At 51.2% G+C, this 27,976-nt stretch overlaps 2 protein-coding genes across 2 annotated transcripts in view; one reads left to right on the top strand and one right to left on the bottom strand.

The window, feature by feature from the left end:
• Positions 1–16,797, top strand: part of JSRP1 (junctional sarcoplasmic reticulum protein 1) — a 32,298-nt gene extending 15,501 nt beyond the window's left edge. Inside the window, exons 2-8 of the mRNA XM_043978609.1 lie at positions 1,737–1,901; positions 7,415–7,606; positions 10,610–10,675; positions 13,829–13,957; positions 14,205–14,387; positions 15,223–15,317; positions 15,834–16,797. Coding sequence (XP_043834544.1) covers positions 1,763–1,901; positions 7,415–7,606; positions 10,610–10,675; positions 13,829–13,957; positions 14,205–14,387; positions 15,223–15,317; positions 15,834–16,388 — 1,359 coding nt within the window. The 5' untranslated portion in view covers positions 1,737–1,762 and the 3' untranslated portion in view covers positions 16,389–16,797. The remainder of the gene's footprint in view (positions 1–1,736; positions 1,902–7,414; positions 7,607–10,609; positions 10,676–13,828; positions 13,958–14,204; positions 14,388–15,222; positions 15,318–15,833) is intronic.
• A 1,124-nt stretch (positions 16,798–17,921) lies between these two features.
• On the bottom strand, positions 17,922–26,289 carry AMH (anti-Mullerian hormone). Its single transcript, XM_043978477.1, has 5 exons — positions 24,578–26,289; positions 20,925–21,094; positions 20,065–20,164; positions 19,695–19,881; positions 17,922–19,451 (listed from the first exon to the last, which is right to left on the bottom strand). Exons 1-5 carry the CDS (start codon positions 25,167–25,169, stop codon positions 18,569–18,571), a joined length of 1,932 nt encoding a protein of 643 aa, XP_043834412.1. The 5' UTR covers positions 25,170–26,289; the 3' UTR covers positions 17,922–18,568.
• Positions 26,290–27,976: the final 1,687 nt, after the last annotated feature.

Below are 27,976 nucleotides of genomic sequence, written 5' to 3'. Positions count from 1 at the left end.
CAGGATTTTGGTAAGTGGAGATGAGGTGGGAAGGAAAGGACCTGAAGTTGTACCACTGAGCATCAGTCTGCCACTTACTTCCTGTGTGACTATGGGCAAGTCACTCCTGCTCTCTTGGCTGAGTCAGTATCCTTAGATGTAAAGTAAGGGGATTGGATTTGGGTGATCTCAAAGGTGCATCCTAGCTCTAAAACTCTGTTCTAAGGTTACATACTGTAACCATTCTGACATTCTGTGTCTAAAGGGCCTTTCTAGATCTGACATTCTATAGTTCTGAGAACTTGAGAGATGATTGAGGGATTATGAACTACTAGGTTTGTAGTCTTTGCAATCAAGGAGATTGCTTTGTGGGCAACCATACCTTTATGCAGGGTTTGTAACAGGTCCTTGTATAGGGAAGGTGTCAGTAAAGTTTGTTGAGAAAATGAAAGAGGCACACAGTAGCCTATTGTTTGATAAAACCAAAGACCCCTAGGGGTTAACTGGAGTCATAACTCTTATAAGTCAACAAAAATTGCTCAGAAAGCAGTCTGGCAAAAAAACAGGTATAGACCAACATCTTATACCATACCCAAGGGAAGTTTCAAATGAGTATATGACTCAGACATATTGACATCATAAATTAAAGGAGTAAGAAAAACATTACCTTTCAAATCTGTGGATAAGGGATGAGTCCTCCACCAAATAATAACTAGAGAGAGTCACAGAAGATACAATGGACAGTTTTGATTGTCGTAAATAACAATTCGAGAGTTTTTGCACAAACAAAATAAATGCAGTGAAGATTAGAAGGGAATGGAAAATTTCTCTAATAAGGGTATAATGTCCAACATATATAGGGAACTGATTCGAAATTATAAGAATATAAGCATTTCCCAATAGAAAAATAGTAAAAGTTTATGAACGGTTTTCAGAGAATGAAATCCAAGCTATCAATAGCCATGTGAAAGAATGCTCCAAATTACTAATAATTAGAGAAATCCAAATAAAAGAAAATCTAGGATTCTACCTTGTTATTGTGCTTTAAGACATGATGAAGGGGAGAAGTTTTGGAGAAACATGGGAAGACCTGTACGAACTGATGCAAAATGAAGTGAGCAGATCCAGCAGAACTTATCATTTCCTTTTTTAACAACAACATTGTAAAGACAAACTATTTTGAAAGGCCTGAGAACTCTGATCAATATGGTGACCAGCCATGATTATTTCTATTTACCTCACAATGTTAAGGTTCTTTTCTTCCACTACCTCCTCCCCAATGCCCCCACACCCCAAAAATGTACTCTTAGCCTGAGTGGAGTAGGAGTCCTGTTCAGCTCTCACCACCATTAAGCAATGGAATACTGAACAATTCACCCCTTAGATATGCTGTAAATATGATCCAGATCCCCTTAGGAATAAGAGAGAAAAGCTTTGGATCTCAGGGGTAAGAAATCCCTTGAGAGAAAAGAGCAAAAGGGCTTTGGGCCCCACAGGAATTACCCACAATAAAGTCACTGTGCTGGCAGCAGGGGTCGGGGGAGGTAGGATGGGAAGTTATGGGCCTGACTAAGGCCGCACAGGCCTCTCCCGACCTGTTGCCTGGCTGACAGCCCCCTCATTCCTCTCCACTGACACTCCCTCAGCCAGTTGGACAGAGAAGGAGATAAGCCAGTGTCTTTCCTCCGGCCTACAACAGCTGCCTCCTCCGAGGGCCCAGTGGACCCTGATGTCAGTCCCTTCACTCCCCCTCCCAGGGTGAACACCATGCTCTCCGTGGCTTATGAGGATTGGTCAGGATTTGGTCCCAGCTGGTGTGACCACCTGTTGCTGTCCTTCACTAGTCCTGCCCCAGAAGCAGAGTGAGAAGAGAGCCTTAGCCCCCCAGGCTAGCACACAGGACCTGCACCCACTGCCCCCAGGTAAGGGTGGGCCTTTCCTGCCTTCTGACCCCTTCTCACCCCAGATTCCCCGGGTTGGAAAAGCATGTGGGCCTATGGAATTCCTGACTCTGTGTGGCCAGGTTCTACTGGGCTTGGTGCCGTCCAGGCCTGACAACTGCAATTGGAAAGATTTGGAGTTGTTTGGGAAGGCGCTTTCTTAGTAGCCAGTGGCACTGGGAGGCTTCTGGGTAAAGTTTCAGGTTGAAGGTTCCTCTCTCCCCATGTGGCTAGGGGGAGGAGTGCTTCAAGATGGCCCCTCTTTAAGAACAACTCACCTGGTGGGGGCAGGAGCTACACAAAGGACGACAGTCTTTCCTTTCTGGGGCATCACCTTAGAGGTGAGAACAGGACTGAGATGATTGTCTCCCGGTGTCTGCAGTAATGGGAAGATCCCAGGGCTGAGGCAGGTTCTAGTCCCAGCCAGGCTGCTGACTCACTGTTTGGCCTCTGATAAGTCACTCACCCTCTCTGGGCCTCATTTCCCTCATGGGCAAAACCAAGGGGTTGGACTATTTTGACTCTAAAATCCCTTCTTGCTCTGACTTCTATGACCTCCTGGTGCCAGGAGGCAGTGGGCCTGGGTTCTTTCCTTGGTTCTGTTGCCGACGTTTGGTAAATCTAGTCTCTGAGACTCGGTTTCTTTACCTGTGAAATGGGTAGGTGACTCAGAGATCCTTCCCAGCTTGGCATCCTCTTTTAAGATCTGAGCAAATGTCATAAGATTACAGGATTTAGGCTTGATAGGAATCTTAGAAATCATCTTGTCCCATATCTTTATTTACAGAAAAGAAAACAGGCCCATATAAGTTAAGTGACTTACCTAAGGTCACACTCATAGGGAGTAGAGGCAGAATTAGGGTTGGGATTCAGGTCCCCTCTCTGCAGCCAGGATGCCCTGCCTCTCAAGTCAGGGCCAGTGGACAGCATGGGGGTTGTGTCCATGGGTTATCTTCTCAGAATCAAAGCCCATCCTGTGTTCCAGTCCCTGCCCCTTTCCCATCTACTACTACCCACCATTCCCCAGGTAGGCAGGTTCCTGATCTACCTGAGGAAGATCTACTTAACAAGTAGAAGAATCAAGCAATGCATGGTAGTGAGTTCCCTATCACTAGAAGTGTTTAAACAGTTCAGATGCGTTCTTGTCAGGAAGGTCGCAGAGGAGATTCGTTCTTCAGCTGGGAGGCCTCTTCTAGCTCTATAAAATCTTGCCCCTTTTCACCTTAACCAAGATCAAGAGAATTAAGGCCATTTCCTCATACCAAGTCACCTGCTTGGGACTTTCCACCCTTCCTTCTGCAATGAGAAGGAGAGCAACTAATGGCAACTGGCAGCAGTGATCCATATCAGGACTGTTACCAGACAGGCCAAGAAAGGTGCACACTAGGAAGGTGAGGGAGGGCAGAGGGTGAGGGGTGGGCAGGGACTGTCAGCACAGAGAGGTCAGGGCCCCACAGATGGCCAAGTCTGGAAGGACCGTCACAACACAGGCCCGGGAGAAGCCCTCAAAGGTCATCTGGATCAACGCCTCCTTTTACAGAGGCACAGGCAGGACCAGGAGAGGGAAGCCCCTTGCCAACATCCCACAGGAACCGGGGGCGGGGCTCCAAGCTGGGGGCAAGCCTAGATCCAGGGCTGTTCCCACGCCTTCCTATCACTTCTCACTCCCCAAAATGGGAAACACGCCCTGGTTCCTGTGAGAGCCTTTTCTAGATCTCTTATTCCACAGTTGATCTCAGCTCTTCTCTCTGTCCTTTTGGCTTGATTCACCTCGGACATCACAAGAAAGATTAATAATAATGATGAGGGGGCAGCTAGGTGGCGCAGTGGATAAAGCAAGGGCCCTGGATTCAGGAGGACCCGAGTTCAAATCTGGCCTCAGACATTTGACACTTACTAGCTGTGTGACCCTGGGCAAGTCACTTAACCCTCATTGCCCTGCAAAAAAAACAAAAAGAAAGGAAAAAAAAGAAAAGAAGAAACTGGCAGGGGGAGTGTCTGAAGATCCTTACCTTGAAGAAGTCTGAGGCCTGGGCCTAGGAGTAAGGCCACAGTGCTGAGGAGGACCTGAGGGTCTCAGGGGCTCACTGCACCCCAGATCTGAAGGAGTGTTGTAGGCCCCTGCCTCTGCCTCAGGGCACCCTTGGACACTGGGCCTTGGCTCCAGCTGAGGTGGCAACTCTGAGTGGTGCACCCCCCACCCCCACGTCACACCCTTGACCCTGCAATTTGGCCTTTGGCTGAACCTGCTTGGTGGGAGAGGTGGCAAGAGCCCTGGTCACTGACCCACTGGGTGACCTCTAGCCAGTCATTTTCCTTCCCCTGGCCTCCGACATCCTCATCTGTAAAATGGGAATAACAGGAAGTCACTGGCTTCTGATTTTCATGGTCACATTTGACCTTCAAGGCCCAGGGAGATCACAAGAACAAAGACTGTCATTGGCCTCTCATTTTACTCCCCAGTTTAAGAGCCAAGGACTTAGAGCTGGAAGAGCCTGAGGGAGCATCTCATCTCATCCCATCCTTCATTTTACTGATAAGAAAACTGGCCTGGAGCCTGGAAGGGACTTGGGCAAGGCTGAGTGGCTGAGCCAGGGCTCCTGATCCGAGTCCAGTATTCTTTTGTTTTTTTAATTTTTGCAGGGCAATGAGGGTTAAGTGACTTGCCCAGGGTCACACAGCTAGTAAGTGTCAAGTGTCTGAGGCTGGATTTGAACTCAAGTCCTCCTGAATCCAAGGCCAGTGCTTTATCCACTGCGCCACCTAGCTGCCCCCCCCCCACCAGAGTCCAGTATTCTTTAACTTTTATTGCTTTCAGGAGAAGAGGGGGCTCCGGGGGAGAGCAGGGGGGAGGGTGGCCCTGGGGTTGTTTATTGTAATCCCGGCCTCTCCCTCCTGTGGTGAAGTGAGATCCCCCTCAAAGGGAAGAAAGGCATTGCTATCAGTGCCTGCGAATGAATGATGTGCTCTGGTGATATGCTGGAGAAACAGGAGGGTTAACACTCATCCTCTCTCTCCTTTCACCTCAGTTTCTGATCCTCTGTACCCCAGAGTCCTTTTCCCTGGTGACCCACATTGTTCTAAGTTCAGGCAAAAGCAGGCTGAAGGGCAAAGTCTTGGTGAGTGACCTGCCACCTTCTAGGGCCCAGCAGATGTGACACTCACCATTCTGTATTTGGCATCAGACATGTTATCCACCCACAGGTCAGAAATCCCATTACTTCACTCCCCCTTTGGAGGATCATGCAGTCATTTCCAATGCCCAAGTGTCCAAATCATAGAATATTGGCCTGGGAAGGAATCTTAGAGGTCACCTAATGCAGCCCTTGTGTTGTTGGTTTTTTAAATGGCGTTTTGAGTGACCTTTTGTTGTTAATAGCTTGTTAATACCTTTGCTTCCAAATATGTCCCTCCAATACCCAGCAAGCCATCCTTTGTAAAAAAAAAAAAAAAAAGATTTTAAATGGGAGATTTTAAAAATCAGCTCAGCAGAATTGTCCAATAGGCTTTGTCTAACGGTATATATAATATTCCCCCTGAGTTCAAATCTGGCCTCATGTACTTAATAATAACTGTGTGACCTTGGGAGAGTCTCTTAACCTCTGCTTGCCTCAGTTTCCTCACCTGTAAAATGGGGATAATAATAGCACCTCCCTCCCAGGATTGTTGTGAGGATTAAATGAGATGATATCTGTAAAGTGCTTTTAAGTATAGTGCATGCCACATACTGGTGCATGACAAGGGCTTGTTTCCGCCTTCCACACTCTTTGTCCCTTACATGTGCAGTAAAGAGAGGGAAGTTAGTTTTCTCAACTCTTTTCTGGAGCCACACGATCATTATAATTTCGTGCGTGTGTGTGTGTATGTGGAGGCAATTGGGGTTAAGTGACTTGCCTAGGGTCACACAGTTAGTAAGTGTTAGTGTCTGAGGCCGGATCCAACTCAGGTCCTCCTGACTCCAGGACTGGTGATCTAGCACTGCTCCATCTAGCTGCCCCATCATTATAATTATAATGATAATGACTAACATTTATATAGTGCTTGACAAAGCACTCTCATTATCTTCATTGGATACAATTCTGGGAGGTAGGTGCTGTTATTGTCCCCATGTGACAGATGAGAAAAAGAGGTAGACAGAGGTTAAAGTGACTTACAGGGGCAGCTAGGTGGTGCAGTGGATAGAGCATTGGCCCTGGATTCAGGAGGACCTGAGTTCAAATCCAGCCTCAGACACTTAATACTTACTAGCTGTGTGACTCTGGACAAGTCACTTAACCCCAATTGCCTCAACAAAATTTAAAAAAATTTTTTTAATTAAAAAAAAATTTTAAAATAAAGTGACTTACATAGGGGTCCACACTGCTAGGCATTGGCTAAGGCTGGATTTGAACTAAGTTTTCCTGGACTCCAGGCCCAACACTCTTGCACTGTGCACCCCCAGCACCTCCTTATACAACATTCAGTTTCATTTTTGTGTACATTTCTTTCAAACTGTGTACATTTCATTTCTGTTACATGTTGTGTACATTTTTTTTTGGTTCTGCTCACTCCATTTTGCATCAGTTCATGTAAGTCTTCCCAGGCTTCCCTGAGTTCTTCATATCTGTTATTTCTTATGGCACTGTAATATTCAGCCTTGGAGCCCAGAGGACTGGGTTCAAGGTCCCACCTCCAATGCACACTGACTTTGTGTCCCTGACCAAGAAAATGACTTACCCTCTCAGTGCTCTGAGCAACTCTGTAAGGCAGAAAAGGTGCCAGTCTCCATGGGGGAGTGTCATCATCCAGGAGTTCCATAATCATGGAAACCACCAGGTCCTGTTCATGTACCATAATTTGTTTAGCCATTGCTCAATTATTGCCAGCACCCTCATTTTAACAGAAAGAAATAGAGGCCCAGAGTGTACTAAGGTCACACGGCAAGTTAGTGACAATTCAGTGTGAAACTGATCTAGGCCCAACATCTATCCACTGCAGAAGGCAGGGACTTCAGCTCCCTGCTTTATCCCCAGATTGGTTCCTCCACAACCTCAAGTCAGAATTCCTTGGGCTTCAACTCTTAGTTATGCTACTGAGCCCTATTTAGAGCCCTCCCAGCTCAGACATCCTGTGTTCTAAGGGCCCTCCCAGCTTAGACGGTGTCCTAAGGCCCCAGACCCACTTTGATATTCTGTGTTCTTAGGGCCCTACTAGCCCTAAGATTATTCTTTACTCCAAAATAAAAGTTCCTAGAAAAGCTGCATATAAATTTCAACTATACCTTTTTTTTTTTTTTTTTTTTTGCAGGGCAGTGAGGGTTTAAGTGACTTGCCCAGGGTCACACAGCTAGTAAGTGTCAAGTGTCTGAGACTGGATTTGAACTCAGGTCCTCCTGAATCCAGGGCCGGTACTTTATCCACTGCGCCATCTAGCTTCCCATAAATTTCACTTTTTAAAAATAAAACCCCCATTTTGTAAATAAACTCATTCCCTAATTACAGCCACTTCTTTACAGGGAAAGGGTCTGTGTGAGAAGCGTGTGATGCCCTCTGAGCAACAAATTCTGGTTTTTGAGGAGCCTGGCCTCAACATGGCAACAGGGGACCTTGAGGTGTTGGACAGGGGTCTGGGCTGCCCTGATACCATTGAGGAGCTGACCATGTCAATGGAGAGATCCAGAAAACAATCGCAAGAGGAGAAGGCAAAAGGTACCTGATACTTGGGCTACTTCATTCTGGTTTGTAGGGCTGCTTAACTTTGTATAAAAGACTCATTCTGGAAAAGTGTTTGTTATGAAGCCACCTTATGAGCTCTGGGCTATGGAGAATCATGCCATGAAGCCTTTCTTAAGCAGAGAACTTGCTATAATCATTTCCTCCATTATAGTTTTCTTGTACCTGCTTCTTCATATAGAATTGTGGACTTTAGAATAATGAAATCCAGAATGGGATTGGAAGGATCTTTTTTTTTTTTTTTTTTGGTGAGGCAATTGGGGTTTTAGGACTCTGCCCAGGATCATACAGCCAGTGTCAAGTATCTGAGACTGGATTTGAACTCAGGTCCTCCTGACTCCAGGGCTGGTGCTCTATCCACTGTGCCACCTAGCTGTCCCATGGAAGAGATCTTAGAGCCATCAAGTTAGTCTGTCACTTTTTTCATTTTATTGGATTGTTTAATCCATTCACATCTAAAGTGATGAGGTTTCTATTTTCTTCAGTTTATCCGTAGTATTGGTGTTATTCTGAATTAGGATTTTCCCTACTCTTCTTCTGTAAACACAGTACTTTGTCTCTTCAGTTACTTTAGCTTAATCTATTTTCAATCAACTCCATTCCACCACTTTTCTTCTAACCACCCTCTAGTCCCATCCTTCCATCCCCCATTTGTTACCCCTTTCTTTAGTTTTAGATGTTTGCTTATTAGTTCCCTTTTCTTTTCTTCCTTTTATCTAGTTATTTAATTCTTCCCTTTTCCCCACTCTCAATAAGTAGTGAAGAAAATTCCGCTTACCCCCACTTTAATTTTTTTGTCCATTGGGGGGTTTTGTGGGGTTTTGTTTGGGTTTTGTTGTTGTTGTTTGTTTGTTTGTTTTTTGTGAGGCAATTGGGGTTAAGTGACTTGCCTAGGGTTACACAGCAGTAAGTGTTAGTTCATTAGTTTTTAAAATTTCACTCTCTGTGCCTTTTTCTGAAAAAGATTTTTTTTCTTCATCCTCTGTATAATTCAAATTTTCTTTCCTTTGTATTTGAAGGCCTGGTTGCTTGCAGAATTTGTTGTTTGTCAGTGGTTGTTAAATTTAACCACACACACACAAAAAAATTAAATGAAAAATAAATAAAGGGGCAGCTAGGTGGCGCAGTGGATAAAGCACCAGCCCTGGATTCAGGAGGACCTGAGTTCAAATTCGACCTCAGACACTTGACACTTACTAGCTGTGTGACCCTGGGCAAGTCACTTAACCCTCATTGCCCTGGAAAAAAAAATGGGGAAAAAAAATTTAACCGCCATGTGTCTTGGAATTTGTAGTATGGTTTTTGATTCCTTATGTTGTCTCTGCATCCTAATCTTTGAGAGCAATATGTTTTGCTTGTATGGAAATCACGTTTCCTTTGAATGTTATTGCTTTCACCTCTCCAAGATGATCTTCACTTCTGTGTATTTGCATTCCCAATCTGTAATTTTCTCTTTTGTTTCATTGGTATGACTGCAGATTCACATTTTTCTACTCTGCCAATTACTTCTTCTGTGCAGGCCATAAATTTTGCTTTCAGAGTTCTTAATTTCTCTTTTTAACCATTTGGGAGTACCCTGCTGTGGTTCCATGCTTTCTTGGGGGTATCTTGCCTCATCAGGTGTCTATTCATTTTCCTTTATCTTTCAGTATTTATCATAGATGCCTGAACTCTTTTTTTTGGGGGTTGTTTTTGTGTGGGCAATGAGGGTTAAGTGACTTGCCCAGGGTCACATGGCTAGTAAGTGTCAAGTGTTTGGGGCCAGATTTGAACTCAGGTCCCTCCTGAATCCAGGGCTGGTGCTTTATCCACTGCGCCACCTAGCTGCCCCCTGATGCCTGAACTCTTTTTACCTGATCTGGAGGGCCATATTCCTTTCTGTAGCAATAGCTTTCCCATGGGTTTATCTGCTTATGCTAAAGGTCTTTAACTGAATTTTCTCCCTCCTGAGATCTTTGGTAATTTTTAGTCTTTCCCCTCAAATATTCCCCTATTACTCACTTTTAAAAAAAATTTTTTTTATTACTCACTTTCTAATTCCTCCCTTTTTGATTGTGTTTCCCCTGGGGGCTGGACCTCAAGCAATCTCAGTCCCCTCTCATCTTTTTTTGGTGAGGCAATTGGGGTTTAAGTGACTTGCCCAGGGTCACACAGCTAGTAAGTGTTAAGTGTCTGAGGCCGGATTTGAACTCAGGTACTCCTGAATCCAGGGCCAGTGCTCTATCCACTGCACCCATTAGCTGCCCCCCCTCTCATTCTTGGTAATTCACATTTCACCAGGCTCAGTCTCTGCCCCAACTGACTTCTGGGGGACTGAACTGGCTTCGGCATCAGGCTGCTCTGGCGAACCTGCGCCCCACTCCCCGATCTTCTGTTCTCTAGATGAATGTCTTGCAGTGTGGAGCCCTGTGGTCCCAGCCAGAGTGAGGGGGAGGGGGGGGGGGAGGGACTGCGACTAATGGGTGTAGAGTTGAGTTCCACTGCCAGCCTGTGGGTCTGTTTGTGCAGCCCTAGCAGAGTGTGGTGAGCAGGGCCAGAGGGGCACATTAAGGGTTAGGGACTGGTCTTCTCTGCTGTTTGTTCTTTGGGCGGTCTACCTTGTGGGGGTCCGTGGTGTCCTAAACCATGGAAGCAGCTGAATTGCTTTATTTCCTGCACCGAATTCCCATTTTAGAGAGATTTGAGAAGTTTTAAGGATCAGTCCTCCATCTTGGGGGTGACATCATCCTGGATCTGGCATTCAAGGCCCTCTACAGACTTGCTCCAGACTCTTTCCAGTCTTTGGTGTCACTTCTCTTTGTCACCAGTCTCAGGCCATGGGGTGAGCTTTTTTATCTCAGGAAAGGGTTTTGCTGCTCCTTGGACTACAGTAATTCTTTAATGTGAATAGAGAAAGAGGATGTGGGTGCCTGGAGAGGAGGTGGGGGGGGGGGGGCCTGGCCGTGGCCTTGCTCTACAGTGTCCTTGTGTCCTCCCTAGGTGGTGAGAAGGCAGAAGTAGAGAAGAGGAGAGCAGCCTGGGCCCAGGTACGTAACCCACAGAGAGGTCTTTGGGTGAGGTGTTAAAGCCATAGAATAGAGGTCTACAGGACTGGGAAGGCACAAAGCTCATCCAGAGACTCGGGGGTGAGCCAGAGGACGTCACCCCACCAGACAAGCAGTTGTGTCTTCGAGTGGCAGCGAGGATGTGCGGACATGAGCCCGGCTGGCACAGCCCATCGTCCACACGGCTGCCAAGGCCAAGGCTTCGTCCTTGTCCCTCCCTGGCCCCAAGCAGCTTTGGGGCCCCAGCCTGTTGTCCCCAGCAGAGCACACCACGAGCTCCGAGGAACCCTTCGCTGCCTGGCTCCGGATTCCTTTCCAGACCTGGGTCACGTGACTCCCCTTGGTCCTCACTCCATATCAGCCAAACTGGCCCTGGTCACTCGGTGTGCCCCTTCCTCCCTGTGTGCCTTTGCCCAGGCTGGGCACCACTCCCACAGCGCCCTCCCATCTCTGGTCAGCTCCTCCTCCAAGCCTTCCCCCTACCCCTCCTCAAATGACCTGTTTACATGGTTTATTCTAGAATGGAGAGTAACTCCGGGAGGGTAGGGGCTGGTTTTAGTTTTTGTCTTCGTTCCCCCCACCCCAGCTTTCCATGCAACAGCTATTTAACAAATGCTTATGGAATTGAATGGAGCAGAGAACTGGGTGTTCCAGGCAGGAAGACCAAGCGTCCAGTGAAAATGCAGGGACTTAGATGGGCCTAACTGACTGTGTCTGTGAGTAGGGCAGCGTACTGAACGTGGAGTCACAGAACCTGAGTTCGGATCCTGACTCTGCTGCCTAAATCACTATATAACCTGTTCAAGTCCCTTCCCGAGCTGGGCCACAGTTTCCCTTTTGTTAGAACAAAAAAGCACCGAGTCAGTGCAGGCTATATTATCACGAAGAGAGAGGCGAGGTGGAAGAGGGGACAGAATGCTGGCCGTGGAGCAAGAAGACCCAGGCGTCTGAAGCTCCTCTCAGTGTGCGCCCTCAGTGCCCCAGGGCCAGCTGCTATGTCGGCCAAGCCAGTGAGGGTCTTGTCCCCTGTGAAATCACAGGCCTGCTAAAAAAAGGGGGAAAACCTTATCAATCCTTGTAATAGGCAGCTCTTGGGCAGCTGGTTCAGTGGATAGAAGCACTGGGGTGGTCGGTAAGACAACTTCAAATACAGCTGCAGACACTCTGCCTGCCTTGGTTTCCCCGATTGTACAATTAGGAATAATAAATAGCAGCCACCTCCCAGGGTGGTTGTGAGGATCCAATGAGATAAAATTTGTAAAGCCTTCAGCACATTGTAGGCATTTCATAAATGTTTGTTCCTTTCTCCTTCCCTTCTTTTTAATTTAAAAAAAATTTTTTTTAGTGAGGCAATTGGGGTTAAGTGACTTGCCCAGGGTCACACAGCTAGTAAGTGTTAAGTGTCTGAGGCTGGATTTGAACTCAGGTACTCTCGACTCCAAGGCCAGTGCTCTATCCACTGCGCCACCTAGCTGCCCCTCCTTCCCTTCTTTTTTTTTTTCCTTCCCTTCTTTTAAAAAAAAATAATAAAAGTATTTTATTATTTTCCAGTACATGTAAAGATAGTTTTTAACATTTGTTTTCATAAGATTTTTAGTTCCAAATTTTTCTCCCTCCCTCCCTTTCCACCCCCCTCCCAAGATGGTAAGCAATCTGATATAGGTTATATATGTACAATCACATTAAACATATTTCTGCATTGATCCATGTTGTGAAAAAAGAATCAGAACAAAGGGAAAGACCTCCTTCCCTTCTTAAAAAAGTCAGGCTTCCCAGCAGTGAGTAAGGGCAAGTTCATATTACAGAAGAGACCTTTCACCAGGAATTACGAGCCTGGGTCTCTGCTCACCTCTCAAGCCAGGGCACAGGTTCCCTTCAGAAGAAGGCTTCAAGCAGGGGATGGATGAGCCCTTGCAGGTCATGGAAGGAGGCCCTTTTCTGGGTGTGGGTTGGGAGAGAGGGGCTCTGAGGTTCCTGCCACCTCTTTGCTTCAGTGAGTCTGTGAAAGGGTTGCTTATCCCAGCCCCACAGACAGACTCCCAATTCCCCTCTGACCCTCACCTCCAGGAGATCAGTGATGCCAGAATTGAGTATCCACTGGGGGGCTGTGTCTGTTTCACCTTCAGTGTTGGGCTGATCTACAGGGCCTTGGGTAAGAAAGAGATGTGGTCTGGGCCGGTGGGTTTGGCATACCAGGGTTTCCTTACTGAGGTTCCTAGGGGCAAGGATGGGGAGCGAGGGAAGGATGTCCCTGGCACAAAAGGAAGAACCCCAAGATGGAGAATGCTGGGAAACTCTTTCAAAGGGCTCAGGGCCCTGGGAGCACATGACAGAATCAGAACATTCCCCGGTGGGGAGGAATGGGGCCTTGGAGGGAATCCAGAGGGAGGTCATACCTGAGGCCGGCCTTGTCTGTTAGAACACAGCACCTTGGTTCTGTTGTGAATTCAGCCTTGGCCATAAGCCAACCAGGCAAGACAAATGCCCCCTGCCCCCCCCCAGGCCTCTTCTTCTCTGGGTCCAAGTCCTAGGGTCATCTCTTCCACCTGGGCCCTGTGAGCTGACTCCCGGCACAGATCTCAGGACTTGGAGTCAGCAGGACCTAGGTTCAAATCCTGCCCCGCATATGTCGTGTACTAGAGTCACGTTCAACTTGCTTAACCTGTCTGGGCCTCAGTTTTCTCTAAAATGGAAATGATGCAGTAGCTCTAGAAGATCTAGCAAGATCCCTGCGGCTAGTTCCCCAAACCTCTTCAGTACATTCTGCCCTGGGGCTAGAGGCTGGAGCCACAGACCCCTCTGTGGGAGGAGGGGGCCCCACAGCCCTCTCCTTGGCCAGGGCTTCCTTTCCCATCTGGCTGCACTCATCCTCTTTCTTCCCCGCCATTCCCCTGCCCCCACCCCAGCTTTTCTGCGTTGTCTCCCCCATTAGACCAGAAGCTTCTTGAGGGTAGGTACCATCTTTGCGTTTTGTGTCTGTATCCCCAGCTCTCAGCACAGTTCCTGGCATGTAGGAAGTGCTTCATAAACATTTACTGACCCGCACACGGGGTCCTGGAGAGAACAAAATTTATCATGGTCAAGCGTGGAAGTGTGAGTTATTATATTATTATTGTCCACCTCCTTTCTCCGGCCTAGGAGGAGCTGAACCCAGGACCTGAGCAGGCCCTGGATGGGATCGGGGCAGGTGCCAGTGAGGCAAGGTCCCCCAAGGTGAAGGCAGAGAAGGAGCACGCGGCAGACAAGGGGGGTTCAGCAAAGGAGCGAGGGAAGACGGAGGCAGGTGAGGCAGCAGGAGGGTGGGGGGCAGGGGCAAGGGCTGTAGTAAGGTTCAGACTGGCCTCCCTGGGCTTGGAGCTGGCCTCAGATGCTTATGAGCTGTGAGACCCTGAACGAGTCACAGAGCCACTCTGAACCTCAGTTTCTTCATCTGTAAATCAGGGGGGTTGGACTGGATGGTCTTTCCCAGCTCCTGAGCCTCTGTAGGGGGTAGGAGTGACTGTCTAATTCCTGCTCTGGTGGTTCCCCAGCTCCTAAGAGCGCCCCAGCAAGGAAGAAAACCAAGGCCCATTCCCAGCCCCAGGTGAAGCCCCAACCCCGGACACTCGGGCCCATGAGTGATGAGCTGCCGTGGGGAGAGATCACCCTCAACAAGTGCCTGGCGCTGGCCTCGGTTGTGGCGGTCCTTAGCATGGCCTTCCAGGTATTCCAGGGTAAGCAAGGCCCGGGCCATATGGTGATGCACCAGGCCTCATGGGCTGGACCTCCCAGCATGCCCTGCCTCCAGCCTCAGAGTGGTCAAGATGTGCTGAAGGCTTGGCGGACCTTAGCTCCAGCCTGTTTCAGGCATAAGCCCTCCCTCTGCCTCCTCCCAGCAGGCGGGGTTAAGATGTGGGGGAGAGGAATCATACTCACCCTTAGCCTCCCTAAGCCAATCCTCTTCCCAAGACAAAGCCCAGCAGTGCCTGGCATTGTTGGGGACGGAGGGGGCCTGAAGGAACTGTGACCCCAGAGAGTCCCACGGGGGTCCAAGAAGCAGTCCCAGTACAAAGGGTGGGCCTGAGGCCTCTACTTCTTTACCCAGTGTGGGGAGCCTTGGGATGGATGGATGTGTGTGTGTGTGAAGGGGCTCTACCCTCTACCCAGATCATCAGCCTCCCCTGCTTGTGTCAAGGAGCTGGGGTGGTGGGGGGCCCCACTCTCACGGTGCTGCCTTTGCTGGAGTGGCTGCTATGAGAGAAGGACCCCCCCCTCAGGAGTAAATCAGGGGCTGGGGCTCCAGGTGGTCAGATTTTAAGCAGCAATAAACAGACCTGGGCTGGATTTATAGGTGCCCCTGAGGGGATGAATGACTGTGGTAAGGTCTTATGTCCTCAGGACACCTGCCCCTTTGGTGTTCTCTCCTCTGAGGTCTGGCTGTGCTTTGGACTGGCTCGATAAATGCTGAGAGCTCCCTCTGCCCCCTTGGAACTGACATGGGATGGCCGAGGTAGGGAGGCCGGGACCCAGGCCAAGGACCAGACTGAGCACTGGGTTCTCTTTCCTCAGATGTCATCGATGGAGAGGAAGAGAGCCCTGAGGCTGCCCCTGCCCTGTGGTCCTGGCCAGGCAGCAGTGCCCCGAAGGACAGCGGGCCCAAACTGGTGAGGCCTGGGGGAAAGAGTACTGAATTTGGCCCCGGAGGGTCTCAGCCCTGCCATTGTCTAGCCTTCCCCTTGGAGGGTGTTTCCTCCTCGGTCCAAACCAGGGGTCACCGAGGTGCCTCCTCACTCCAAAGTCTGTGACCCTCGGGGACCGGTCTGTCCCCTCCATTGGGCCTGGGAGCAAGAGGCTGAGAGGGTTGGAAGGATGGCAGCCCCTCATCCAGGGCCCGAGGGCTTTCCCAACAGGGAAGTGATCCCCATGCCTTAGCTCCCTCACCATGGGGTGCAGAGGCAGGCCTGCTCCCAAGGTGAGCCCGGCTTCTGTCCTTCAAGTCCCAATAAAGTCCTGTTCCCCTTGGGCCACCATTGACCTCCTTGACTATTCCACACAAGGGTGACCCTCTCATGACCTTTCTGACCTCAAGGGGAGATCTGCCTCCAGACCAACCCCACGAGGCTGTCCCCTGGCCTCTGCCCCAGACATTAGCATGGCCAAGGTCTCTGTTCTTCCAACAGTCCAAGCCCAGAGACTGGGGGAAGGCACCAGCCCCACCTCCTGGGCCCAAGGCCAACGTGAAAGAGAGGCCCGAGCCTGCCTGGGTCAAGGAGGCCCCACCCAAAGAACAGGAACCCAAGGGGCAGGAGGCAGAGGGGAAGGTGAGCCCTGCCCCGGCCCCAGAAGCAGCCATCCTGCCCGAGGACACCCCCTCCAGCTCCGAGGCGGCTGGGCCTGAGAAGCCATCCTGGGCAGCACTGCCCAAGAAGGAGGAGAAGGCCAGGAACAAGAAGGGCTTCAGAGAGGAGAGGGCCGAGCCCCCATGGCGGGAGAGGAAGGAGGGCGGCCACGGGCTGCGGCCTCGCCGAGAAGGGGCTGAGGAGGCTCCTCGCAGGCCCTGGGAGCGGGAGCGGGAGCACAAGCACCTGGGCAGGCGGGAGGACTCCAAGAAGGCCCGGGAAAGAGCCCAGAGCAAGAGGGAAGAGCATCGAGGGCGTGAGGGGCGTGAGAAGCGCGAGGACAGGGACAGGTTCTTCCCCAAACAGAAGCACCGAGAAGGGAAGCGGAGGGACTGAGGAGGGCCCAGCAGGCCCATCCCCAGCTCCCAGAGGGCACCACACCCCTGCGGCCTGGCAGCAGGCCCCCCGGCTCCCATCTTTCCTGATCTGTGCAGCCTGGCTACCCCACCCCTGGCCCCGGGACTTCTGCTCACAGCCTGGGCTCAAATCTGGGTACATATATTACCTGGTTCCTCTTTGTGTGACTTGGACCTCAGTGTCCCCTTGTAGAAAATGAGGGACTGCTCTGACTGGTGGGGGCTGACCAGGAGTGTGGGGGGTGAGCGTGGCCTCTCTGCTGGGGCTCTAGAGCTACCCCCTACCTGGCTGGCCCCTGCCCAGCCCTGCCACCGTGGCAAGCCCGGATCCTGCCCCCACCTCAGCCTCGGGAGGCGGCTTACCTGTTACACCTGATCTGATTATTAAAGCGAATACTTAAAATAACGCCAGCCTCCAAGCTTATTGCAGGGTTATTTCTGAGCATACAGATGCCAGCTTAACCCCTTCCACCAGCCTAGGTCTGGGTCTGGGTCTGGGTCTGGGCCTGAGCTAGAGCACCGAAGCTGTGTACTGACATTCCCTCTGCCTGGGTCCTGGGAGAACTCCAGAGGCCCTGGCCATGTGGAGGCCGAGGCCCTGCCTGGGCAAATCACCTGATCCCCCCCCCCAAAAAAAGCAGCTGAGGGAGAGGAAGGGAAGGGGGGGCGGGCAAGCAGGTCCTTAAGGGCACCAGCTCCACGGCTCCCTCTGGCTGCACCTCCCAAGGCCAGGAAGGAATTTTCTTTACTTTAGGTCGGTGCTTCTTAAACTTTTCCCACTTACAACCCACTTGTGCCTGAGAAATGTCTACACAACCCCGGGGTATGTAGGTATATAAAATAGGCACACGAATCAAACATTTCTTCCCAAATTTTTCAGAACCCCCACATTCAGTTACGGTGACCCCAGATGGGGTCATGACCCACAGTTTCAGAAGCTTTGCCTTAGAGAGTGGGGGTGCGGGGTCTTCCAGCCACTAGGGTAATGGGGGAGGAGGAAGGACTATCTCCCAGCTGGGGAAGTTTCTCAGGGGAGTGGGCTTCTAGAAGAGAGCTGAGCTGGGAGCTAGAACAAGGGAAGGAGTGGCAGGTTTGAGTGTGTTATGTGTGTGTGGGGGTACTGGTGTGTGTGGGGGTGTTGGGTGGGCAGGGCACACGGTGGGGAAGTCTCTCCTCTCCCTCTCTTTCTCTCCTCTCTTCTCCCTCTCTTCTTTACCCTTTACTCTCTGTCTCTGTCTCTCCTTCTTCTCCCTTCCTCTTCCTCTCTCCCTCTCTCTCTGTCTCCCTCTCTCCCCCCTTTCCCCCCTTCCTTTCCTCTCCTCTTCCCCCCTTCCCTCAGTCCTGGTCATCTCCTCCCCACAGCTGACCAGACCACCAGACCTATAGGGGAAGAGCAGAGTAAGAGAGGGTAGACAGGTCCGAGCCATCAGCTTTGCCTCACAGAGCTCAGCCTCCCCCCCTCCCCTCTGACGCCTCCACTGGTCACAGCCATCAGCCAAATTCTTTCCTTTATTGAACAATGTTGCAGTTGATCCAAATAAATATGGAGCAGGCTTTGGGCTCCCATCTTCTCTCAGTGCCACGGTCGGGCTGGATACTTCCTGAGCACAAAGAGCCTGTTTGGGTGCTGCCCCAACCAGCTCTGGGCCCAATCCCACCTCTCTCCACTGACACTAGTGTCCGGGGCTGCTCTCGTGCCCAATACAGTGCCCACAGCAAAGACCTGGATAGCTGTGACTCCACCCCCTGGCCCAGATCCTCTCATTCCGGGCCTGCTGTGGGCACTGGCTTAGTGAGGGTGGGGAGGTACAAAAGGAGGCTAGGGGAGGGAAGGAGGGGGTGAGGGGAGAAGGCCTGGCCTGGCTACCACAGAGGGCAGGCAGGGCCTTAGCCCCATATATAGGCCATCCGTTGGGGCTGAGGAGAGGGCCGATGCTAGGGACCTCCCCATCTCGGAGGCTACTGTGGGGATGGAGCGATGGTGGTGAGGGGCAGCCTGCCCAGAATCCAGAGAGAGGTTCCAGGCAGGCAGGTGGGTTAGATGTGGGTAGTGGGGGCAGGGAGGGGAAGGCCACTAGCCAGAGTCAGGTCAGGATGGGGCGATGAGGCGGAGGCATCAACGGCAGGCAGGCAGCCAGGACTTGACGGGGTTGGCCGAGCCTACCGGCAACCACACTCTGTAGCTACCATGTTGGGCATGAGGCGGGCACTCAGGCCCTCTTCAGAGAGGCTGATGAGAGTCTTCCCAGCATAAGCAGTGGGCACGCAGCAGGGGGACCGGCCCAGGGGCTCCCCTCTCTCCTGCATCTTTAGCAGCAGCACCACGTGGTTGTTGTAGTTGGGGCTTCGGTCAGACTGCGGCCAGCGGCAGGGGCCCTGGCAGTTGTTGGCCAAGTAAGTCTCTGGGATGAGCACGGATTTCTCGGCCCGTAGGTCCACACTCAGCTCCTGAAGCCGGCACGTACCATCCCTTCCCAGCCTGGCACTTCGGAGGGCCCGGGAAGCCTTCCTCCTCTCTCGCCACTCGGCCTTCAGGCTCTGCAGGGCCTTCAGCAGCAGCAGGGCCCGGAGCTGGCTGGCCGGGGCCTGGGCCTGCCCCTCGGTCTGGCCGCCGCCTCCGCTGCTGTTAGTAGGGGCTGTGCAGAGGGCCAAAAGTTGGTGCAGGAGCTCAGCATGGGGTTGCAGGGCAGGCAGGCCCAGCAGCTCCTTCGCCACAGTCTGCAGCTTGCCCGCCAAGTGCTGGGCTGGACCCTCCCGGGCCTGCCATCGTCGGGCCAGGTCTTCCAGCAGAGCCGGGCTTCCCACAGGAAACAGGAGCAACAGTGGATCCTCCGACTCCACCAATTGTTCCAGGGTGGCAGGGTCGCTGAGATTGAAAACCCAATATGGGAGGGCCTCCAGGGCCTCAGGGTCCAGGGCCAGGCGCAGCGGGTGGGGGCTGGAAGGAGGGCCTAGGACTCCTCGGACCAGGCGGGTCAGGGTCTCCAGGAAGGGGTCTGTGGGACTCGGGGAGGCTGCTGTGGCAGGTGGCTGGGATGATGGCCTGGGGACAAGGAAAAACACAAGGCTGGGGGGCTGTTCTCAGCCGGGGGCCCCTGCAGGTCTAGACTCACCCCCAGCCCCTCGGAGATAGACCAGAGACTAACACCCACCTCACTGTGGTTCAGGGGAACAACCTGCCCTTCCCTGGGTGTCTCAGCTCTCCTACCCACCCAACGGGCCTACGGGTCAGGGAGGCCAGGGAATGAGCCCCAGGCTTGCCCACTCCCCCCAGGCCCCTGCACACCTGGGCAGTGGGTACGGTGCCGTGTCTAGCCGGCCCTCCGCTGGGAGAGGACTGGGGTTGGGCTTAGCCCCCGAGCTGTGCCGCTGCAGCAAGAGCAGGACTGGGGTCATCCTCGTGAAGCACTTGTGGTCGAGACCAAAGAGCAGGGCCTGGAGTGCAGGGGTGGCCAGAGAGGGGCCTGCAGTGGCTGCGCGCAGAATGCAGTCTGGGGTCAGGCAAGAGCCAGGGCCCCGGCTCAGGGGTCTTGCTTCCCAGCCCCCACCTCCTCCCTGGGGGGCCCCAGCTGGCTGCCCCTAGCCCCCTTCCCACGAGACCGAAAGTGTCCCGGTCCCTAGCCCAGCTGCTCCCCCCCAATTCTGACCCTCCGTACCAGCTCCACCCAGGGGCTGCAAAGCAAGGGAGAGCCCATCACCAGCTGTTCCATCCACAGCCAGCACCAGGTATTGGGTGTCCAAGGAGACACAGAGGCTCTGCAGAGACAGGGGAGAAGACGTGCTGTCTGCTCAGTGGTCCAGGCCCTCCCGGAGCAAGCCCGGGCCCAGATCTGGAAGGGAGGGTCCCACCCACACTTGAACAGCAGTCTGCGGCACACGGAGGCTCCAGTGACCTTCCACCCCAGCCTGCTCCCTTCACCCTTGGACAGTGGGTGCTTCCTCATCATAGATCCCGGCTTGATCTCCAGCCTGAGCCAGCCTCCACCCCTATCACTAACAAGGGATACTGCCTGGGGAGGGGATGGGGGCGGGGTGGGACCCCAGCTCCAAGGGCAGCCTGGCCAGAAGGGCAGATTCTGGGAATCATCCTGCCCCAGGACACCCCCCCCCCGCCTCCTTGGACAAATGGACGGGGACTGGGGAGCTGGCATTCTAACACCCCAGGACTCAGCAAAGCTGAATTCTCGTCAAAGAATTGGAGTGGGAAACCCAGCTCTGCCCTTGAGAGGCAAAGCCTCAGCAGGACTTGCAAACAAGTTTAGGCTCTAGAAACCAGCCCAGACCTGGGAATGGGCACCCGGGTGTTACTCCAAGGCCCTTCTCCTGAATCTTTGACCTGACTATGCTCCAAGAAGCCCCAACATTAGCACTCAGGTCCTCTTTCCAGTGCTGGGGGGTGAGGGGGTTGGCATTAGTCTCTGATAGCGAGGGTTCCCCATGAGGGTTCAGAAGACAGCATGCTCATTATCACCCCAGCTCCAGCCTCAGGCTCCCTCCTTCCCCACCCAGTCTGTACCTGCCCAGCGTGTAGTCCGGCTCCAGTGACCTGGAACTCCTGCCCAGGCCGGATTTCGCCTCTCCCTGGCCCAGGATACAGCACCAGCAGGGCCAGCTCTGGGCTGCCGGCTCCTTGAAGTGGTGGGGGGTGCTCCTGGAACCACAGGCTCAACTCGGGCTCCCATGTCACTGCAGGACATGGGCAGGTGTGAGGGAGCTGTGCCGGGGTAGGGGGGGGAGACACCCCAGGAACTCTCTTCTCCCAGGACTTCTTGGGGCAGGATGGGCTTCACCCTCTGTGGAGCCATAAGCTTCCCAAGCAAAAGGCCCCATCAGGGAGAGGAGGAGGGAGCTAGGTGGCACAGTGGATAAAGCATTGGTCCTGGTTTCAGGAGGACCTGAGTTCAAATTCGACCTCAGACACTTGACACTTACTAGCTGTGTGACTCTGGGCAAGTCACTTAACCCTTATTGCCCCGCAAAAAAAACAACCCAGAATCAGGGGAAAGAGAGACCCTCAATTAAAATGCCAAGTCTACCCTTTACTCTCATGTGTGCTTGGGCACATGGGCTCCCTCTGTAAAATGAGGAGACTAGAAGATTTGACTTCTAGGGCCCCTTCTAAGCTCTAAGTCTGTGACCTGAGCCTCTGTCCTCTGAAGAATTCTAGCTCTCCAGTTTCATCTTTTCCCCCTAATGATCCTTACACATTTTAGGCTCATAGGATTTCAGGACTAGAAGGGGTCCAATTTAACTCTCCCATTTTACAGATGAGGCTTGGTGAGGCTAAGAAGCTTGTCCCAGGTCACACAGGTTGTTCTCAGAAAAGAGCTGGGACTCAAGGCCAGGCCTTCCCCATGACACTTTGGTAACAGCACCCGGTGGGATCACAAGGGGGCACTTCCTTCCTCTTTCATAAATGGGGAAACCAGGGCCATGGTTAGAGAAGTAACATGGCCACCAACAGAGCGAGACCCTTGTCTCCCAACTTCCAGGCCAGCTGACTAAGCTGGAAAGATACAGGTGGTTGTTTTCTCCTGTGAGGTTTCAGCTGCCTTTAGCCTCCCCTGGTTTGGTTCTTCTCAGAGCCAGGTCTCTCCAACCAGTGGCCAGTGAGGCCAGGAATGGGGCCTGGCATAAAGAACTGTTGACATTGGCAGCAGAAGGCAGGGTCCAATCGCTGTCCTTTGCATGCCCTAAGGCTGCCCACTGAAGTCACTGGTCAGAAGATGAAGAGAGGTCTTGGAATTTCTAAGATCAGGCCACCCCATCCTGCACATCACCCCCCTACCTCTTACTGCCTCCCTGAAGAGAGGGGCTCCTGAGAGACTTAGTGGGAAAGTCTAGAACTTGCATTTGATCCTCATCTCTACCAGTGACCTTGGAGAAATCACTCGACCTGAGTTTTAAATTCCATTCCCATAACATGAGGATAAAAATTCTGGCCGGCCAGACATTTGTTGCCCCAAACAAAACAAAAACAAGACAAAAAACTCCAAACAAAATTTCAAACCACAACGGTGAAGACCAGAGAAAAAGAGTCAGTCTCCAGTTGTCTGCTTTTGTGGATTACCTAAAGCTCCCTCCCTCCCATCTACCCAGGTGGTATCGGGAAGAAGGGGTCAGGGCTAGGTGCCCAACAGAAACAAGGGCTAAAGCCCAAAACAGTAGCTTTTTGGTTTTATTGTTTTTTGGGGGGAAAAACATTTGTAATTTTTTTTTTTTTTGCGCAAGGCAATGAGGGTTAAGTGACTTGCCCAGGGTCACACAGCTAGTAAGTGTCAAGTGTTTGAGGCCGAATTTGAACTCAGGTCCTCCTGCATCCAGGGCCAGGGCTCTATCCACTGCACCACCTAGCTGCCCCAAATAATGGCTTTTTAAAACAACCACCATATGTTGTATTGAGAGACAGTGTGGCATCATGGGTAGTGATCTGGCCTCAGAACCAGGAAGACCCAGGTTCATGTCTCACACAGTGGATTGTCTATCAGTGAAATTGCCAGTGTAGTTGCTGTCTCAATTTTGTATTTATTATCTGTGTCTTTTCTATCACCACAGGTCTCTTCCCCCTTTGGGCTTCAGATTTCTCAGGAAAGGACCGAACTAAGGCGTCTCTGAGGCCCCTTCCAGTTTTCCTGAGAGCAGATGAAAGCTGAAAGTTTCCTCCAGCCCAGGGAAAAGAGACCTTGTCATGCAGAATGGTGACTTTGCCTGGGGCTGGGAGAACCCGCCTCCAACCTCAGCATCCAGAGCCCAGGACTTGGACCTCATAACTCAGCTAGTGTTTCTATGACATGAGGCCAACCGGTGTCCTTCCTCTGCTGAGCTCGCTGGGACTTCTGCCCAGTGCTTGGAGCTCTGAAGCTGGTTCTTAAGACTGAGGGGCCACTGAGCCCAGGCTGGATGGGGTTTGTTTTCCTTTGTAGGATCTTTAAGAACAGATCTGCTTGGGGGTGGCTAGGTGGCGCAGTGGATAAAGCACTGGCCCTGGATTCAAATCCAGCCTCAGACACTTGACACTTACTAGGTGTGCGACCCTGGGCAAGTCACTTAACTCCCATTGCCCCACAAAAAAAAGAACAGATCTGCTTAACCTCTTTTTGTGTCATGGGCCCCTCTGGTAGTATGGTAAAGCCTATGGGATCCCCCACCACCAAGAATAATGTTTTCACAAACAAACATTATTTGCAGGAAATGCTAAACCAGTTCGAGGTTAGTGAAGATAAAGATGTAACATTTCCCCTTTATATTCAAGTTCACAGACCCCCCCTGAAATCTCTCCGCAGACCCCAGGTTAAGAACCCATTTTTAAGCAATCCCACCAGCCCCTGCCCTTAGAGACAACAGAAAGGAGCCTGGCCCTAGCCCAGCCCTGGACAAAGTCTAGCTGGTCACTCCCTGAGCAGGCTGCCCTGGCATACTACACATTGGGCTAGGAGCCCAGACCTTACTCTAGCCATCCCCTCTGCCCCACCCCTGTTCCAACTCCCCCCCCCCCCTCCCTCCACCTCAATCCACCCAAGGTCTGAAAAATCCATTCTAAAGCCCAGAGTATTCAAAACTTGGAGATCGCTCGGGCCATGGTCAATGAATAAAGCCAACCATGAATCTCTAATTCATAGTGGTGCTAGAGAGAATTTATAGGCTCTGGGGCTAGTCTTATCCCCTACTCTTTCTTTTTTTTTTCTGCAGGCCAATGAGGGTTAAGTGACTTGCCCAGGGTCACACAGCTAGTGTCAAGTGTCTGAGGTCACATTTGACCTCAGGTCCTCCTGAATCCAGGGCTGGTGCTTTATCCACTGTGCCACCTAGCTGCCCCTCCCTTACTTTTTTTTTTTTTTTTAACAAAGGATGAACCAGGACCCAAAGGGGCAGCCGAGACCTACTAGCAGGAGTAATCAAAACCCAGTCCTCTCATTCGGAACCCCAAGCACTCTCTGGACCAGAGGACCAAGCTAATGGCACTCCCAAGTTAGATGGGAGAGCCCTCTGGCCTTCCCCTTGCTGGGATCAGAGCATCCTGGATCAGCCCCTTCGTGAGGACCTAGAGACACACAATACTTTCTAGCAGAAGCCTCCAAGGCTGGCTGCAAGACAGGAGATGACTCCCCGCCACCCCTAAAATGTTCTCCAGCCTTCCCGCTAAGGATGCTGCATCCACAGCAGACCTACCTTCTTCCAGATGTAGAACCACGAGGCTCCACCCGCCCGGCTCCACCAGCCGCGCCCTCAAACGCTGTAGAGAGAGGTGAGCAACTCCTGTGCCCCCCGGGGGGCAGATCCCAAAGGTGGCCAGGTCTTGGTCCCAGCGGGCCTGTCTCAGCGCTTCCACAAAGCCCCTCTCATAACCACTGAGAGCCCCCACCACCTGGAGGGGGCCTGTGGCCCTGTCACCACCCCTGCCCACTTTTACCCAGCACACTGGGTTTTTTAGGCCCCCCAAGGACCAAGGGTGGGGCTTAGGCCCAGTCCATAGATCAGAGGCACTGCCATCCTGGGCAAACAAGGGCCAAGGGAGGTGGACCTCACTCCCAGGGGTCTTTTGGCTCCTTGGGGATGAAGCTCCATTGTGAGGATTTTCCCCATCTGAATTAAGAAGCTTCTCTGACCTCTCCCTCCTCTGGTCCTGGGCCACCAGGCTCTTGGCCACAGTTGGTGGTAACTTGGCATTGCCATCTGCTTGCCCCTTCTTGGGGGGCTCTCCTCTCAGCACAGGAAACATCACTGGCAAGAGCAGGAGCAAAGCCAGAAGTGAACCCCTCATCTTGGGCTGCTTGTGACCAAGCCTTTGGCTAACTGGGGCTTTTATGAGATTAAGGTGGCAGAAATGCCTTCTCCAGACTGTTTGTGAGGGAGGGAGGGATGACTATCTCTTCCCAATGGAGGCGACCTTGAATCGACAATGCAGAGTACATCCTTTGGGACCCTGGGAGACCAACAGTCTGAATGTGAGGGGAGGCCCTTTCAAAGGGCTCTTTCTGTTCTATTTTTGTGCTGGGTATCTTGCTTCTTAGAAGTGATATAAATTTGGGGCTGTTGACCGGATTTGTCAAAATGCTGTCCTTGGCTGATTTTTTAAAAATGCGAGTGGGAATCTGAGCTGGGAGTGTACAGTTCAGACAGACGAGGAACAAACAGTGTGGGGAGGAGGGAGCCAAACCCAAGGAGGTGGGGGAATGAATGTAAATCCTGGTGGTCTGGCCTCTGGGGAACTCCACTGGGCCCTAGGAAGTCAGGGCTCTGCCCATGGGCTGTGTGCATCAGTCAGTTTTCACCAAGGCAGCTACAGCTCCATAAGGACACCACAGCATAGCTAGAAGCCTTGTTTTGGCAAGCTGGGCAATGAGCTTTTTCACAGGAATGTGGCATGGGCTTGGAGTAAATCAGAAGTTTCTCCTTTGAGAAGCAAAACCAAAGATGACCAGACAACAGAACAGCCATATGGAGGAAACAAGGGACTATTAAAGTTTAGATGGACCAGCTCGATATCAGGACGGGCACACCTAAGAAGTATGGGGAGATAAAATCTTACAGCAGAAAAGTCCATTAGGTGTGGCTACTACCTGACCTGAGCTAGGAGACAGAGAATAACCCAAAGGTCAGGACCATCATTCACAAAAAATCTCCCTCGACTTTCAGGAATAGGACAAGCATCCAAGCTTTTCCCACCCCACCCCAAAAGGGAACTTTCCAGTTTTCCAGTGGATACCCCTTCTATCCTCTATGAAAGCTTTTTTCTTCCCTGTGTTCTGGGAGGGAATGTTTCTAAACCCTCCTGGAGGGGTGAAGTCTTTTGACTTCCCACTGGGTCACTTCCCCTAGCACCAAATAAAGAAAACTTTAGTTTTGTTTTTTTAGTGAGGTAATTGGGGTTAAGTGACTTGCCCAGGGTGACACAGCTAATAAGTGTTAAGTGTCTGAGGCCGGATTTGAACTCAGGTACTCCTGATTCCAGGGCCAGTGCTCTATCCTCTTCGCCACCTAGCTGCCCCTTGAGGCTGGATTTGAACTCAGGCCCTCCTGATTCCAGGGCCAATGCTTTATCCACTGTACCACCTAGCTGCCCCGGGTACATATAATTTCCCTTTTTTTTGTGGGGCAATGAGGGTTAAGTGACTTGCCCAAGGTCACACAGCTAGTAAGCGTCAAGTGTCTGGGGTCAAATTTGAACTCAGGTATTCCTGACTCCAGGGCCAGTGCTTTATCCATTGCACTACCTAGCTGCCCCTGGCTGATTGGTTTCTAAACTGAAAATGACAAGAACTTTGTGACAGAGGCGAGAGGATGAAATCTGGGCAGTCTGACATGTACCCAAGGTTCTACATCATCTTTTTAAAAAACTGTGGGATTTTTTTTGTTTTGCTTTTGGAGGCAATCAGGGTTAAGTGACTAGCCCAGGATCACACAGCTAGTGAATATCTGAGGCTTAATTTGAACTCGGGTCTTCCTGACTTGAGGTCCAGTGGTCTACCCACTGCACCAACTAATTGCCCCATAAATAAAAGAAGATGCTTAAAGTTACTGATATGGATGTGTGGGGAACTCAATTTGCCACCAAATTTACCATTACATACTAGAGTAATAAAAGAACAGGCATATACGATAGATAAGTTACTGTTGGTGATCTTAACAAGACCCTGGGAAACAAAAAGCACAACAGCAAGATGTCTTACTTTCAGAGGGTAAAATCTGCAAACTTATAATGTTCTAGAGCGTATTAAGACAGTTTCTGAGGGAAGCACTGATTACTAAAAGCCAATGTGGCTTCAAAAATAGGCCATGTCACGGATGGATGGGCTTGTTTTGCCTAACTAAGCTTTTTTTTTTAAGCCTGTAGGAGTGGGTTTGGGAGGGACTAGTGATATAAAAATGAAAAGGGGAAATAAAAGACAGCCATTGCAGCATTTTAAAAATGTGCAAAGAGAACAGGAAGAGGTTAGATAAGCAGAACAGCTTTTAAACTAACGTGTTGAATTTATGTAATTTTGAAAAGAAATGCAAGCTTACGGAAGGGAGTCTTATGGTTTCATGTGCATTCTTTTTCCTGTTCCAGTATGTAGGTGGAAATGGTTGTTTGATTTTGGGCAAGTGCATAGCAAACAATTATTTTTTTAAGAATAGGCTGTGTCAGACTAACCTCATTTCCATTTTTGACAAAGCTAATTAACTAAACTGGGAGGGCAACTAGGTAGCTTGAGTGCCAGACGGAGTCAGAAAGACTCATCTTCCTTAGTTTAAATCCATTCTTAGACACTTAGCTGTGTGACCCTGGGCAAGTAATCAGTTCGCCACCTGTCAAATGAGTTGGAGAAGGAAATATCGAACTACTCTAGTATCTTTGCCAAGAAAACCCAAAAGGGGTCATGAAGAGTTGAACTGAACATCAACTAGACTAGTAAAGATGTGGGACACTCAGGATTTCTGCAAAGCATCTGATGAGGCCACTCTTGCTATCTTCACAGACAAGATGGAGAGATGCAATTAAATGATAGTACGTATATTTAAGCTAACTTAGAATGTGTTGAATGACTTACTGAAACAATATTCATTAATGGCTGGAAGTGAAAAGTT

The sequence above is a fragment of the Dromiciops gliroides genome, chromosome 1 (assembly GCF_019393635.1).
Source record: "Dromiciops gliroides isolate mDroGli1 chromosome 1, mDroGli1.pri, whole genome shotgun sequence".
NCBI lineage: Eukaryota > Metazoa > Chordata > Mammalia > Microbiotheria > Microbiotheriidae > Dromiciops > Dromiciops gliroides.
This window is presented reverse-complemented; position numbering and strand designations above follow the sequence as displayed.